The following is a 16919-nucleotide window of genomic DNA, read 5'->3' on the forward strand; positions in this document are numbered from 1 at the left end:
AATATGTTATTAAGGAGAGGGAAGGAGGAAGAGAGAGAGAGAGAAATAAATGAATTTATGCACATATTCATTTACCTGATCATGGCTCTCTGCATAAGCAATGCACTTTTCAAGGTAGCGCCTGTTTGTGAGCGTGTATACTATATCGCCCATGTTCCAGTCTTCATCTTTAAACTCTTTAAGTAGCTAGACACAAAAGAGAAAAATAAGCTTCTGAGTAAAGCATTACTTTTCTTATTTTTAAATCACAATCTGAAGGTATGCATTATATCAGTGCAAACTATTTGATATGCACATATTAGTCCACCCATATAGCAGTTATCACTGTTTAAACTTTTACTGAAATCACAGCTTTTATACAGAATGTCCAAATGACAGTGGTGTAGAGTGTGTTTGTGTGTGTGTGTGTGGTGTTTGCTTTTGTGCAGACAGTTTAATCATTATATTTTAGGATCTTTGCAGCTTTTTTTCTGTAATAACTGCCACCTCTTGATTAATGCCCACAGTAATGTTATTGCACGGCATGTCTTTCTATAACTTGTACATGGTAGAGATACACTTGTTACATTTATTTGTTTATATGAAAAAAATTAGTAAAAAGAGTGTTTCGCTTCATTTTTACAAAGTGATAAAACAACTGTTTCAAAATTTAAAGCTAATTATCATCAAACAATTACCCTCTTAACAGACCACACATTTTGTGTCTGCATTTCAATTTCTAGTCGGTGTTCAGTCTGGCTCTGTCCCTCTAACACTATACTTTTATGCAACTGAACTTGCTGAGGTTAAGCTTGTGGTGTGAGCTTAAGTTAGTAATTGCTCTCTCTTAAGTAGATACTTGCTATACATATTGACACTGCTGATCCTATCTCCTGCCCCTGAACTTTTCCCTTTATTAATCTACCACTGTGAAACTCTTGCTTTATATTGTTTTGTTTCTTCCCGCCACTCCCGACATACTATAAATTATCTTCCTCTGTTTGTCCTATAAAGGCTGATGTTCCTCAGGATTATGTCCTAAATTTACTCTCCCTCTTTAATTCAACACACTGTCATACAATTATGAGAACATAAGCAGTTCTGATCATTGCAGTGCGAATCTTTGGGCACCAGAAGGCAGAACGTGGAAGGCAGAAGAGCAACCATCCATAGATGTTCACAGCCTAATCCACGAGAATCTTTCTAAAAAGCAGGCATGAGCGTCAAAATAAGAGAGAGATTTGAAGATGCTATACTGCTGCTTTGAAGATAGAGGAAGGAGCAATGAGCCAAGGAACATAGGCAGCTTTTAGAAGTGAGAAAAAGCAAGGAAATGGCTTCTCCCTTACAGCCTCCAGAAGAAATGCAGCCCTGTTTACACTTTGATTTTAGTCCCAGTGAAACCCATTTCATTTTTGTAACACATAGAACTGTTGTGAATTTGTGCTGTTTAAGCCACTAAGCTTGTGGTAAATTGGATATGGGAATAATAGGAAACTAATGTATAGACCTACACAAATGGGCCAGACTAATTTTTGTTAAAAGGGCAACAGAAATTCAATGGAAGGTGGGCGGATGTTTCAACAAATGATGCTTAAAGAATTGGATACCCATGGGTAAAAAGAGAACGATAAAGAACCTTGAGCTAAGTCTTATATATTGCACAGAACTTAACTCAAAATGGATCATGGGCTTAAATACAAAAAATAAAAACTATAAAACATTTAGTAAAAACCATAAGAGAGTCAAAAATTTCTACACTTGATACCAAAAGAGAGACCTATACAAGGGAAAAAATGATAAACTAGCTTCATCAAAATTTTTTTAAAATTGCTCTGTGAAAAGCCAATGTGAAGAGGATGAAAGAACAAGCGTCAGACTAGGAGAAAAAAATTGTCAACCATGTATCCGGCAAAGAAGTTGAATCTAAAATATATAAAGAACCCTCAAAACTCCACAGTAAATAAACAATTCAATCAGGAAATGGTTAAAAGACATGAACAGATACCTCACCAAAGAGGATATGCAGGAGGCAAATAAGCACATGTTTGGTATCCAGCATCATAAACCATTTGAAAAATAATAAAACCACAATGAGATGTCACTACACACTGATTATAATAGCTAAAATAAAACATAGTGACAACACCAAATGCTGGTGAGGATGTATAGAGGCAGGTCTCTCAAACATCACTAGTCAGAATGTAAAATGTTACAGCTACTTTGGAAAGCAGTTTAGCAGTTTCTTAAAAAATTAAACAGGGAATTACTATATGGTTCAGTAATTGTAGTGTTTGAGCATTTATCTCATAGTTATGAAAACTTATGTTGATAAAAAATGAGTACACACATGTATACAGTAACTTTATTCATAATAGCCATAACCTGGAAGCAACCTGGATGTTTTTCAATGGGTGAATGGTTAAACTGTGGTATACCCCTGCCTTGGAATCCTATTCAGTGCTGCTGAATGTGCTGTTGATATATGCAACAAGAATGCTGGATGTAACAACATGGGAGGTTTTCTTGGATAAATCTCGAGAAAATTTTGCTAACTGAAAATGCCAATCCAGAAAGGTCACAAACTGCATGATTCGATTTATATAATATTTTTGAAATGACGAAATTATAGGAATGGAGATCTCATTCGTGGTTGCCAGGGGTTAAGGCACTATTAGAAGCAGGCAAGATGAAAATAAGTAGGCGTTACTCTAAAGGCAACATGAGGGAATCTTGTGGCAATGAATGTGTTTTGCACCTTGAGTATATCAATGTGAGTATCTTGGTTAAAAGATTGTTCTATACCTTTGCAAGAAGCTACCACTGGGGAAAACTGATGAATGAGCATACCAGATCTCACTGTATTATTTCTTACAACCGCATGTGAATCTACAATTATCCTAATATCTCAAAAATGTTTAATTAGAAAAACTATATTTATTAAAAATACTAGGTGCTCAATAAATATTTGGTGGAATTAACAGATCAATGAATGAGTTCATTAGACACATACATTACCTTAACATAAACACTTCAAAAATGATCAAATAAAATGAAAGGAAATACAGCAAATTTGGCATAATTTAGATAGTCAAATATTTGTTCAGTAATTGATTAAACTAAGAATGATATTCAAAACTAATGATTTTGAAATAATACAACTAGGAAATGATACATAATTTGCTTTTGAACAACAAAAACATGAATAAAATCTAGCATTCTAATCTAACTCATACTGTATGGGTAGACAACATCGCAGGCCATATACATTCTGAGTACAGTTGTCATCTGATTTAATAACTCTCGTGTGTTTTATTGACATATAGGGAGAATGGGAGCCACTTATTGAATTGTTTTTAAATGCACCAGTTACAAAAGTAGAGGAAAATCACTATGTCTAAGGGTTTTATTGTAATACTATTTTAACTTCAGTTTTATTAACTAAGGGGGGACCCAGTTTGGTGATACAATAAGAATTTTAAATAATTACATAAAATAGAAGATGATAACTGCTTTCAGAGAATTTACAATCTAAAACAGGATGGTCATATCCTAAATTTAGGATAAAATATTTTTCTATTTGATAACTATGATTATTATAGTTATCATGTATAATAAGTTAAGTATGATACATTGCCTAATGCATTACCTTCATCATGCAACGTAATAAAATGTTTATTAGGTTAAATTTCAATTTTTTAAGCTGCCATGAATACTCAAAGAGAAAATACCTCACTTTGTGCTATTACTGACTGAAAAATAATTCTAGGTTGACGTACACCTTAAAAGATTATTGAATGTGAACAAAGAATGATTAAGGCTTTTAGCAGGAGGTTAAAAAGTAAGATTTGTCACTTGTGAGGAAAAAAAGTCTACATGAAAAAACTAGAAATAGTAAGAGATGGGGCTGATAAGGAACCTTATACCAAGGGGAGAAAATTGAAAACTACAGATTTTTTTTTGAAGTAACAAATACAAGGCTACGTTCCCATGTATTAAAGGAGAATATTACTTTGTTTGTATGTTTTCTAAGTAAAAATCTTTATAAAATACTTGCTTTTTGACCCGATAATGTTTAAGGAATTATTATAAATGTAGGAGCAGAAGTTATGTTGGTCCAAGTTTAATGTCACAGCTATGCATTGCACAAATTGCCCAGGGGGACAGGAAAGACAGCTAAGAAATGATTATAGTAACCACTTCCTTAAGAGTAGGCGCTATAGTTTTTCTACCCAAAATTAAGCCCTTCTACAACTGTGGTCTCATAGCACCAGTTCATGTCTGAAATAAAGGGCTCATCAGAAAGCTATGATTATTTGTATACATATCTGACTCCTTATATATATTCAGCCCATGAATGTTGACATGGCTGCAAAGAAATGTTCTATATCAAACCTAAGTCTACATAATGACTTTAGTCCTTTAGGCAAACATTAAATGAAAAAAAAAACAAAAAACACCAAACTACTTGAACTGTCATTAAATTTAATAAAATTTTATTGATAAGTGATGTGCAAAGTACCATGTACAGTTATTCATTCCTAGTGTCTGACAAATGGTAAGGACTTTTTAATGTTGAATAAAGGAATGGATGAATCCAATCCAAATTCGTTGAGGAAAAACCATACTATTAAGCAAGTACTGCGAATTAAGGAGTAACTTTTACATTAATGCATGATCTGTAGGCATAAATGAATGCTGTAATGAAGTCTAATGTGTATTAAATATAGAGCACTGAAGTTTCATATAATTGCATTGATAATGCAAAATTCCATTTATACAGCTAACATTATATTAATCATATTTTCCCTTTGCCTGAATACGTATGAATACTTTAAATCAGAACTTTTAATATTTTCAGAAGCACCTTATTAAAAAGCATAAGAATCGACAGACTAATGAAAGAATTTAATACTTCAGTTATAATATCTGTAACTAATGATCACAACTAAGAAATAAATTAAAGATAAATGAAGCAACACAGTATTCACAGAAACAAAAAATATTTACATGGACTCTTACCTGAATCCACTTATCTGGAATTGCCATGGCTAGTCGATAGTCAAAACCACCCCCTCCCTGGGAAATTGGAGAGCACAGAGCTGGCATTCCTGATACATCCTACAACAAAGAACGTCGGTTCATAATGATCAAACTTTTAGTAAATATTCTGACTGTAAAGCCCAGGTCAATAAATGAAAACCATAATAGGGGAATATATTTTTGGGCTGCTTTGGTAACATAAAAGTCGATAAAATTGTGATAGCATATCTCATTTCCTAGAAAGATTTTTGCTTAATGTTTTCACTCCAGGCAAACTTTGATCTCATGAAGCTATTTATTTCTTTTCTTCAGTATCTCCTAGAGAACACAAAATAGCAAAACTATTATTGCTAAAACATAGTTTCTTATTTTTGAACTACTGTAAAACATTTTTTATTAGTTTTGTTGCTTTCACCAAGCACAACAATACATGTGGCATAAATCTGTTATAGTTGTTCTTTCTGTATGTAGCCCTGATAGGGAGTGTATTTTTGTGAACACTAGCTTTTGATGAAATGGAATGTAGAGTTAGTACATTAACAGTGAAACAGTACAATAGCTTTTACTAGAGTAGGTTACACTTAGAAGGGGTTTTTGAGATTAGGTAGGGATTATCTTCATTTAGCAGATATAGAAACAGAGGTTTATTGAGGTGAAGGGATCTCTCAAGATAGATAATTTTTTTTTTTTTTTTGACACAGAGTTTCACCCTTGTTGCCCAGGCTGGTTTACAGTGGCATGATATCAGCTCACTGCAACGTCTGCCTCCCAGGTTCAAGCAATTCTCCTGCCTCAGCCTCCCGAATAGCTGGGATTACAGATGTCCACCACCATTCTCAGCTAATATTTTTTATATTTTTGATAGAGATGGGGTTTCATCATGTTGGCCAGGCTGTTCTCAAACTCCTGACCGTTCGAGACGGGAGTCCGAACTCCCATCTCGGCCTCCCAAAGTGCTGCCACAACAGGCACGAGCCACCACACCGAGTCGAGAGAGAGGATTCTTAATGGTAGAGCCAGATTCAGATATCAAGCTTTTTGACAGGGGGTCCTTTCTACTCTAGACAATTAGTATCCAATAATTAATCAAATTCATAAAAGTAATTTAAAAATGGGTTTCAAAGATTGGTACAGGGACCCAGATGTAACAAAAGATATTATTAAGACAACTTTAGGAAAATATGTGCTAAATATTATCAATTCTAATTCCACAATACCTTTTAAATAAGTTACTTTCCTATGCTCCATTACCACAACCACAATCTTATTTAATCTTCATTACTGCTTGCCTAGACCATATCCAAATGTCATTCCCCATCTCTACCTTCTCTTTATACTAACTGCTGCCAAATTCATATCTTATGAGACAGTCTGCTCCTATTACTGCCCTTCAATGGATTTCAATAGCCAATAGAAAATTCAAATTCCTTAGCTTAAGATTCGATTCAACAATTACACATTAAGCATTTACTATATGATTTACTATCCAATTAGCTACTCCCCTACTCCCTGTTATAGTGTAAGATCCATGAGGGCAAGAGTTTATAGTTGTTGTTCACCGATATACCCCAGGAATCTAGACTAGTTTAATAATACTTGGCACAAGCAGGTTATTCAGTAAGTATCTGTTGAGTGAATGAGTGAGGTGCTCTGCGGGATTAAAAGATAAGACATAATATCTGACTTTCAAAAATTAATAAACTAGAACCTAAATACACACAAACATAATTATGAAATGACCATGTGATGTAGTTGTGATCATTAACTAAAGTGCACAGAAAGTGAAATGGAAAGACATCTTTCCACCATTATTTCCTACTGTTTCATTTTAATTACTAAGTACTTCGGCCACTTTGGAATATTCCCTCTTGCATGTACTTGTTACAAGCTTTTCTACATCTGTCAATGCCCAAAGTCTTCCTTAGATTATGACCCTTACTTCCTATAAAAGACTATCACATACCATAAGCTCTCTGAGACTCAGGTCAAATGCTGCTTCTTTTTTTTTTTTCTTATGGAAGGAAGGTATAAGTAAATATATTATATGGTAGAATACATCCATAAGAAAATAAAATGTTTGCCAGTAATCTTATTTCTGCATAGTTCTTCATGGTTTATAAAGTAGAAAAAAGATCAGTAGAAAAGAAGCCATTTCAATCATTCTATTTATCAAAATATAAGTCATATTTCCACAGACAGGATTGGATAAATATGCATTAAATATCAGGCACCATATTAGGAACTAGAATTACAGACACAATGCCTTCTGAAAAGAGTTTTGAAAGACCAAACTGTCAAGAATGACTGGTGATGGACTGGTATTAAAGATCAAGATGAATTTTCTCAAGAAAATATTAAGGCATGTTCTGTATCCAGTCCCAATGTTGTTTTAGGAAATAGAATCTGCTAAGAAAAACATATGGTAATCATGAAACCCAATCATCCCATAGGCATATTTTTTTGGATAAACATAGAATTGAATCCTTTTGAAAAGCTTGAAACCTATATTTGTCCCTCAAGTCTTCTCAAAAAAAAGTATCAAAGAACTGAAGCTCACCAAATCATGGCATGCAATGAGATGCCAGACCAGTCATTCCTCATGATTGCTTCCTTACCCCTCTCTAGTTCTGTTTTCTTACACATTGTTACATTTATTTCTTATTACATAAACCTCTAATTTTAGTTGGTAAGAGAGATGGATTTGAGACTGATCAAAGCCTTCTTCTACGGCAATAATCATTGTCTCCGTGATTGGCTTTCTGTGCAGCAAGCAGCAGGAGCTAGACTAAACCCCTGGTGATTCGGTAACAATCATATAGTCTTGACTCCTAAATCTGACTTCTAGAAAGCTGCCTCATTAATGCATATGAGTTGTTTCAGCCCTCCTTTTGAAGGTAGAAAGTTTGTGACTGTTCTTTTAAAATTTTTAAGAAAAAAAAAGATAAATCATAAAGGTCATCAAAATAAACATACTCTAAATATAAAACAATTGATGCCTATTCATATGGCATATGAAAATGATTCTGTGTTTGGGATGAAATTAAAATAGTTCTAATTTTTTACTATCTAAAGAGCACTTATAACCATTCCAGAGGGAAAGATACATCAATCAAAAATGTTTTAATTAATATAGCAAATATAATAATGTAAAATGGTAGATAAACGAGCAAAATAAGGTTTCAATTTTTGTAATTGTCATTATAAATAAATTCGTATTTCTACTAAAGGAATTTAAATAAAATTACATTGCTTATTCGTTCAAATACATTCCTTTTCTTAAAAAAAAAAAAAGTTCATGGGGATCAATTCTACATTTGGAAGAGACTCCCGCTAGACAGAAAAGCGACGTATTGAAATTGAAGTAGTTTTCAATTTAAGTAGAATAAATTGAAGGCACATCTTTTTTTTAAAAAAAAAAAAATCTAAAACCAAGTAATATAAAGTAGGCTAAAGTCTCAAAGTTTCATTGGTAGATACACTGATAATCAGACCAGAGCTCCCTAGATGATGAAACTATTTTACTTGAAATGAATGGAAAGATCAATGTAACAATTTTAACTTTCATGTATTAAATCATTGCTTCTTTTTCTTCAGTACCCACTTTTGATTTGTGCTGTCATTAATTGTTTGTAGTAATTTGTCATTTGTAATATCTCTGCTTTGGATTGCCATAAATATCATTGACAAAATAATTAATTTTTTGATGTTTGACATATAAAATTCAAATATACATAAGGCAAAAGTTTAAAATACACTCTGATTGATGTTAAAGATATTCAGCACAAAAAATATTAGCACAAGTATTAGTAAGATGTGCTATGATCAAACGTAGGTAGGTCATGACTGTGAAATAATACTGGGTGTCTAAATTGTATGGTAGGTTGTTTGTTTTTTAATTGTACGTAAGAACGAATTTCAGGAATTTAGGGCTACTGCTTTATTCCCAGAAAATACTTAAAAAGTAAAATGCCTGAAGGGAATAAAACTATTCTCCTCTATCCAAGCGGTGAAATCGTACCATTTATAAAATTGGAGATTTCTGATTTTGAGAAATGGTGGATATAAAAACAGTCTATACAAAAAATAAATACTACAGGAAGGAAACTATTCCATTTCATGCCAATAAGCTAAACACCAACAATGTAAAAACACATCTTAATTCTAACTCTTTTTAACAGTAGTCTTACTATTTTTATATGTCAACCACTATACTTTGTATAGGACAGTTTTAACATGCTAAATTCAATTTTAATAATAATTCCTAGTTAGAGAACTTAGAAAACCAGAGGGATTTTAGCACTAAATCTAAATTAGCATAAGCATTTAACAAACTTCTTAATTTATCACATTTATCACCAGAAGGGGAATTGTCAATTATGCATATATGGAATTATACCATTACAGTGCAGCTTTGGGACAGTTAATCATGAACCTTCAAGAATCATGAATAACTAGTGAACATTTGGCAATCTGAGAGCAATAACATAAACAAGAAAGGTAATCACATCAGAACAAGAAAGGCTTCAGAGAAGCTTGCAGGCAGCGATCCATCCTATCTTTAATGATTGAGCCAAAAAAGAAAAAAATAATAATAAATGGACAGACACACATTAATATTCAATTCTTTTCTCTGCTGAAGGTTCTCATAGTGAAGGGCCTGTCCACTGATTAGGACATTTAACTCTCCAACCACTGGCATTTTCTTTTTTAACAATAGAATGGTGACAAGTAATTAATATACATTATCTTCTAATAGGGAAACAGTGAATTCTAAATAATGTGCCACCCATACAAGATAGCTGCACTATACTCAGGGTAGAATTTCATTTACGCAATTATTGACAACATGAGATTGATTAATCAAATACTGTATGCTGACAAAATACTCTCTATTAAAGGGGATCAGAAGGTAAGACTTCACTATGGCTTTACCTCAGCTATTGTTATAGAATCGGGACACAGCGTGTGAACCAAATGATTTGCCAACATGAGGTAAGTCAAGGCATCTTCATCTACTTGTAGTCCGAAATATTCACTGTAATCACCTGAGAAACCTTGACCTTAGAAAAAGAAAATCAATATGGATATATTATGTTAACAAACAAGTCTTAACTCTGCACAAATACATTCGCCAATTAGTTTGTTTATATGAATTTTGTTATTGTAGCAGTTTAATGATAACATAAGCATCAGCAAATATACTGACTTAGAAAAGTACTACATGTCAACAGAGTTCAGACAATTCTGCAAATCAGTTTTGTTTGACAAATGCACAAGCATGAGAAAAACAAAGCACTTCAAAGATTTAATTTAATTTTAGCTAAATTATATGGCAAAAAAGTGAAATCATACTAAAGGGAATTCTAAATATCAAATAATTGTCAATACATTTTCTGTCACATTAAGATGTTAATGTTAGTTTGTATTAGATCCCTTTGAGGTAAGGAAAAGAAAATAGGAAAACCATCATAAAACTGAGACATAATATTTATATATTATTTCAAACATGCACTTCAATTTATGCAATATGGAGTTCCCTATGATAAAGAGATTATATATTCTCAAACTTCCTCCTACCTCCTCTTCTCTCACATCCTAACTTTGGTTGGTTATAGTATATTTCACTTACTTGGGTTATACCATTTACTTTCTATTCTTTCAGTAATTTACTCTTATTGTCATAATAAAATCAAATTTGTGCTCAATATCAGCCTTTTACCCTTTCTCTACATCTAAGTTCTATTGATTTTTTTTTCTCAGTTTGCCGGATTCTATCACTGAGGGATATTTTCAAGTATAATTATGGAAGTCTTATACTTCAAGTTCTTTCATGTTTATATTTCAGCAGCAATATAACTACCAAGTTTCTCATTTTTTATGCTGTCGTTCTTTAATTTTAAAATATTTAATTGACAAATAAAAATTGTATATATTCAAGGTTTCCAAGGTACTGATTTGATATTGGCATACATTGTGTACTGATTACTATACTCAAATTGACACATCTGTCACCACCCATAGTTACCACGTGTGTGTGTGTGTGCGCGCATGTGTGTGTGTGTGTTAAGGATACTTAAAGTTGGCTCTCATCAAATACCAAGTAATATTATTAACTATAGTTACATTAGATTCCGCCTAGCTTATGCACCTTAAAATGAAAGTGTGCCCTTTGACCAACATCTCTCCATTTCCTCCACTCCTCAGCCCCTGGCAACCATCATTCAACTAGCAAATGTTTGAGTCACACTTTGTAAGAATTTGGCAGACATTGCTTCTGTAAATAGAATACTATGAGTCCAACCATTTTTTTTTTCATGCATGCAAGTAAATCACAGGTAAATTCATGACCTCCTGATAAATTTCCCTTTATTACTGAGTTTATAAATCAAATACTGTGTCTTGATATTAACTGCCTTATCTCAACTTTTCTGGTATTCTATTTGATCTTCTGCTGTGCGGTTTCAGGGATTTTCTTTGTTGCCTTCTCTGTCATTCCAAGGAAGAAAAAAATGTTAAACAACTCAGAATGTTTTTCTTTAACCATTTCTCAGATTCTGTATCTATAAAAAGCACATCCCATATCCATAAACTTTGGTTCATTTCTCTAATACCACAAATTCCTGGAAGATACTCCTCTCTTGGTGAGGTAGTTTCTGCAGGGGCACGAAGGTGTTTAAATCCAGGAAAAGATTTTTCTTAACTTTTGCCTTTGCACACCGTAAGTCAGCTTCCCCGAAACTGGAAAATGGATATCAGTAAAATCTGTTGTGTTTTACAGATTCAACTTCTTTCCCGGGAACATTTCAAGTGGGCAGCATCATGAGTAAGATCAAGCAGTAGCACACTTTGAATGTTTAGCTTCTTTCCTTGGCAGTCACTTTTCAAGATTTACAGTCACGTTTTTCACCCCCTTTGTTGTTTTTTTTTTTTTCTGTTTATTGCTAGTGAACATTTGGCCATTAAAAAATAATAATAATTGGCCGGGTGTGGTGGCTCACTCCTGCAATCCCAGCACTTTGGGAGGCCAAGGCGGGCAGATCACCCGAGGTCAGGAGATTGAGACCAACCTAGCCAACAGGGTGAAACCCCGTCTCTATTAAAAAAATACAAAAATTAGCCGGGTGTGATGACGGGCACCTGTAATCCCAGCTACTCGGGAGGCTGAGGCAGGAGAATTGCTTGAACCCGAGAGATGGAGTTTGCAGTGATCTGAGTTCACACCACTGCGCTCCAGCCTGGGCAACAGAACAAGACTCTGTCTCAAGAACAACAATAATAATAATAATAATAATAATAATAATAATAATAATTGTTCCCATGTCATCTATTGAGGGATTAGTATTCTGTGATTCTACTTCTTTGTACAACTTTTAAGCTGAGAGTCTGATAAATATTTTTAATTTCAAATTAATTTATAATTTAATTTTAACCAGGTAAATCTGCAATTAAAATACATATTTTATTCAATGTGTAATATGTAAAAACCTATGCATTCACAACTGTTCTCATCTATTATTTTTTATTTTCATTGGAAGTGCTGTAGTGTTCACATCCTGAGAGTGTTACAATAAATGGTTTCCTCAAAAAAATTTTAAGCTACACACGAATTATAGCATATTCAGCAGATATATTTCAAAGGAAATGATTACCTTTTGTTTACTTATAAAATGTACTTATAATCTACCTTTTGCCAAAATGGGATAATAAATTGCTACAGAGAAAGCATATGTAATGGAACTAATAAAAATCAAGACACCAGTAATGGCTATTGCAGCTTCTGCAATTAACCCCAAACCTGATTATATCAGGTTACCTACCCACTCCATGGTGATGATAAAGCATGGACGTAACACCATCAAAACGAAATCCATCAAAGCGATATTCTTCCAACCACCACCTTATGTTTGACAGAAGGAATCTTAAAACTTCCCAGCTAAAATATAAGAGAAATATGTATTTAAGCAAAATGTGAAGAGCATTTTCCTAAACTGTTATAAATGTTTGCTATTAACTAAAATTATAGGGCTCTATCTCAAGAATCATAATGTTCAAGAAACATAACATATATAAAAGTCACAAAACTAAGAAGAATCTCAGTTGGTTGATGAAACTCATTCTAAAAGGAAAATTATTAATTTTTATAGTCCACAAAGTCATTTAATATCTAAGAAAATTTACGGAAAACATTTTTTAACATGAACTCCAAAACCAGAGACCCTGCCTTATTCAATGCTGTGTTCTCAGCAACCGGAAAAGTGATTACTACATAGTAGTGCTCGAAAAAAGCAAAGGAATAAAATCTATTACCAGTCCCTGAATTTTTAAAAAGGCTTTTCATGTAATATAACCATAATTATGTGATTTTTCTCCTTTCAGAAAATGCATTTTCATTATCAGTAGAAAAAGTACTTTCAATGACTTTTTGTTTAAAATATTTCCTCATGCTACAATTTCAAACAGATATGATTCAGAATAAAAAGTAAAAGATAAAAACAGAAAATCAACCACATGGTAAGCAATATTACATTGACTAGACTGTTGTTTCGTGAAGGTAAAAAAAGAAAACCTAATTACCAAAAACCACATGTGTAATAAAGTACAAAGTTTTACGAGTTTAAGAGTCCTACATCCATAAAAAGAGAGGGAAAACAAAGAAACTGTGTAACTCAATTAAAAACACCACACGAAACAAGTCTGTTTTGGACAACTGAAATAAAGGCATCATCAATTAGTATTTTCTTTAGTCATATAGTTATGGTTGAGTTCTCTATCTTATTATAACTGTGGTCTTAAGACTTTAATACCTCATTTAGTTTAATGACAAAGCTCCGTAATAGTGTACACAAATCTTTACCCCAGTCGAAATTTATGTATTTTTAAAACCTTCCATATATTAAAGAACAATCTGACATAAATGAAGATTAAGTCATCAAAATTAACTTCAGAATTGTAAATCCAAACTTTGGGGAAAGATGAGTGTTGTTAGTAATTAACTGTTTTAAATAAGTTACTTTGAGTTTTGAAAATTTACTAAGTTAAAAAAAAAAAGAAAAGAAATCCAAGCAATCTAATAGATATAAAAGGGGGACAGGAGGTTCAAGATTTTAAGGTTAAGCAACCTTGAAGGTAGTATTTGCTTATGATTCTATAATTCCATGTTCATATGGTTTAAGGGGGAAATCCTGTTTAACAGAAGAAATGAATAGAAACAAGGAGATATAATAGAACTGTATAAAATCAAAATCACTCTATTTTGCATAGGAATTTTCATTACCATATTGTTTATAGTTTTCTTATAATTAATAAATTTTATTTTTCAGAGTTTTAGATTCACAGCAAAATTCAAAGGAAGATACAGAGAGTTCCCTGTCCCCAAGCATATATCGATATTTTGTAACAAGTTTGCTATATGAGAATTTCAGAAAGGAGACTTGAATAAAATTACATACAAATAATCCTTTGAAAATAATTTTTTGAAAAGAATATACTCTTCTAAGTAAAGGGAAAGATAAGTGAATTATATTGCAATTCAGTGAAACACAGAAGAGGGAAAGGATGTGAACCTGATCACTGAATAGAAAGAATTGCCCAGTGTCACAGCAGGTTTCACTAAAGTCAAAGGTAATGCAAGTCCTGTTGATTCCTTTTACTACAATATTTAATCTATTCTACTCTTGACCGAAACAGGAAATAAACTGTGTTTAAAATATTAAAATAAAAAGACACATTTGGGAATAACTATGTTAGTAGACAGATTCTTAGCGTGTATGAACAACAAAAAAATTCCTGTGATAATCAGAAAAGAAACAATAGTGACAATGGAGCACCTAATTAAAAAGTTCTCACGAGTTAGAAACTGTATTCTATTCTTCAGATCTCTGAAATACTCTTACACATTGTCTGAAAATGATAAAGTCTTTTAAAAACTACTACAAGATTAAAGTGATAAATCAGATTTCTAGTGCTTTTAATTTCTTTTGTATTTTATGAATCATTAATGAAACACAATAGACAAAATTTTATGAGAGTAAACTACGTAGGACAAAATAGTAAAGAATAAAAATTTAGAAATTGTATTTTTTAACCAAATGTCAGGAAATGGATCTAGGAAAAAGACAAATATAAAATTTAAAATTAGTAGCAGCAAGTGCAAAGCAAAAGTTAAAAGTATTAATTCTCTGGCTAAGTCAATTTTCTTTTTTTTTTTTATTATCCTTTAAGTTTTAGGGTACATGTGCACAACGTGCAAGTTAGTTACATATGTATACATGCGCCATGTTGGTGTGCTGCACCCAGTAACTCATCACTTAACATTAGGTATATCTCCAAATGCTGTCCCTCCCCGCTAAGTCGATTTTCTAAAACTAGATTATTTGTATCAGTTATGCAAAAATAACTAGTCTTATAAGGGTAACATTTTATAAATAACTAGCCTTTGTTGCATAAGAAAAAATGAATTGTCAGTTTCTAAGGATAGTAGTCTTAGTTATGCTATGTTAAATTTTCTGCACAAAAGCACAACCTTTTTGTATATAATTATAAAATACTTAGGACACATTACTGGAGAAAAAACTCCTTCCCTAATCATTTTGTGTCACAGATACCCAGACCTCAAAATCAAGTGGAAGATTCTCAAATATACATTAAAGATCCAAGTATGTAAGGACACGCAGCAGAGGTACCCTGTTCTGCACCCTACCCTCCAGCAGTCACATGGAGAATGAAAACAATAATCTCATACAGGAATGAACTAGTTCACTGAATCTAAGATTTGTCTTTGAAATAGAGCAAGCTTAAAGAATACGTCACCAGTGAAAATACTGATTTCTGAAAGATGTTCAATATTATTTCTACTCTCATAATTTCCAAATTCAAAGCTCATAAATTTCATTTTTCCTTTTTTGGGGTGTTGAGAGAAAGAGGAGTTATGAATTATTCCAGATTGTGACTGAATTAGAAATATTGTTCAGTGTTCTCTCTAGTAGTAAATGAACTGAATCACCTCAACCGGATGGTTTGCCTTGAGTCAGAGTATGACAATGTCTGGTAAAAAGTACAATAAAAAAGGCAATTTACTTTTTCTACCTCAAAATGGCATCAAACAGCCCATAACACAGTTGATATATCCAGTTGATTAGAATCTCATAAAAATATACAGCAGAATTTAAGAAACAGTTTTATTTTGGTGCGTTCCAACAGACAAGCCGGGACTTAGATTACTCCATTGGCTTACAGCTTTTATAGCCTGTCTTTACAAACCACTTACTGTCCAGAAGCCTAATTTCTGAACAACTGGAGGAGCTAGATGCTAACTTTTAGATGGTGATGTCAAATATATATATATATCTCAAAAATATATATATATCTCAAAAATATATATATATCTCAAAAATATATATCTCAAAAATATATATACATATCTCATTGGTCACAATGAATGTGCTTAAGAAGTAACCCATTTTAGCTCTTAGCTTTATATCTTAAAGTAATTAACACATATATTAGAAACTAGCACTGTGCTATTCACACTGTGCATAGTCAATTGATTAGCACACTCCCAATTTATTTTTTGGAGCAAAACAAAATCTGTAATATCCACAAAAAAAATAATGAAATGCAGTTGACTTTCTTTTGAATCATAAACCACTAAAAAAAGTTTAAATCAAAGGTGCCTAATATAGAAACTGAATACATCGATGGATAATACATACATTTAAGGATTTCTGGCAATCAAAACAATCATGATTCTAATTGGCTTAGATGTCTGAAATATTCAACCTGTAATCAAGTAATGAGGATTTATTAAGGAAATTTTGTCACACACAGATAATTCCAATATTAAGGTTTTTAGGAAATATCCCTAAAATCAAAAACTGTTGATTGTCTTACATTCTGCC

General features: G+C 32.6%; 1 protein-coding gene across 1 annotated transcript in view; it reads right to left on the reverse strand.

Moving 5' to 3' along the window:
- Positions 1–16919, reverse strand: part of GBE1 (1,4-alpha-glucan branching enzyme 1) — a 274004-nt gene that overhangs the window by 93500 nt on the left and 163585 nt on the right. Inside the window, exons 8-11 of the mRNA XM_055383606.2 lie at positions 12840–12955; positions 9955–10082; positions 5002–5100; positions 76–186 (exon numbers count right to left, since the gene is read on the reverse strand). Coding sequence (XP_055239581.1) covers positions 76–186; positions 5002–5100; positions 9955–10082; positions 12840–12955 — 454 coding nt within the window. The remainder of the gene's footprint in view (positions 1–75; positions 187–5001; positions 5101–9954; positions 10083–12839; positions 12956–16919) is intronic.

This window comes from Gorilla gorilla, chromosome 2 (genome assembly GCF_029281585.2).
Source record: "Gorilla gorilla gorilla isolate KB3781 chromosome 2, NHGRI_mGorGor1-v2.1_pri, whole genome shotgun sequence".
Taxonomy (NCBI): Eukaryota; Metazoa; Chordata; class Mammalia; order Primates; family Hominidae; genus Gorilla; species Gorilla gorilla.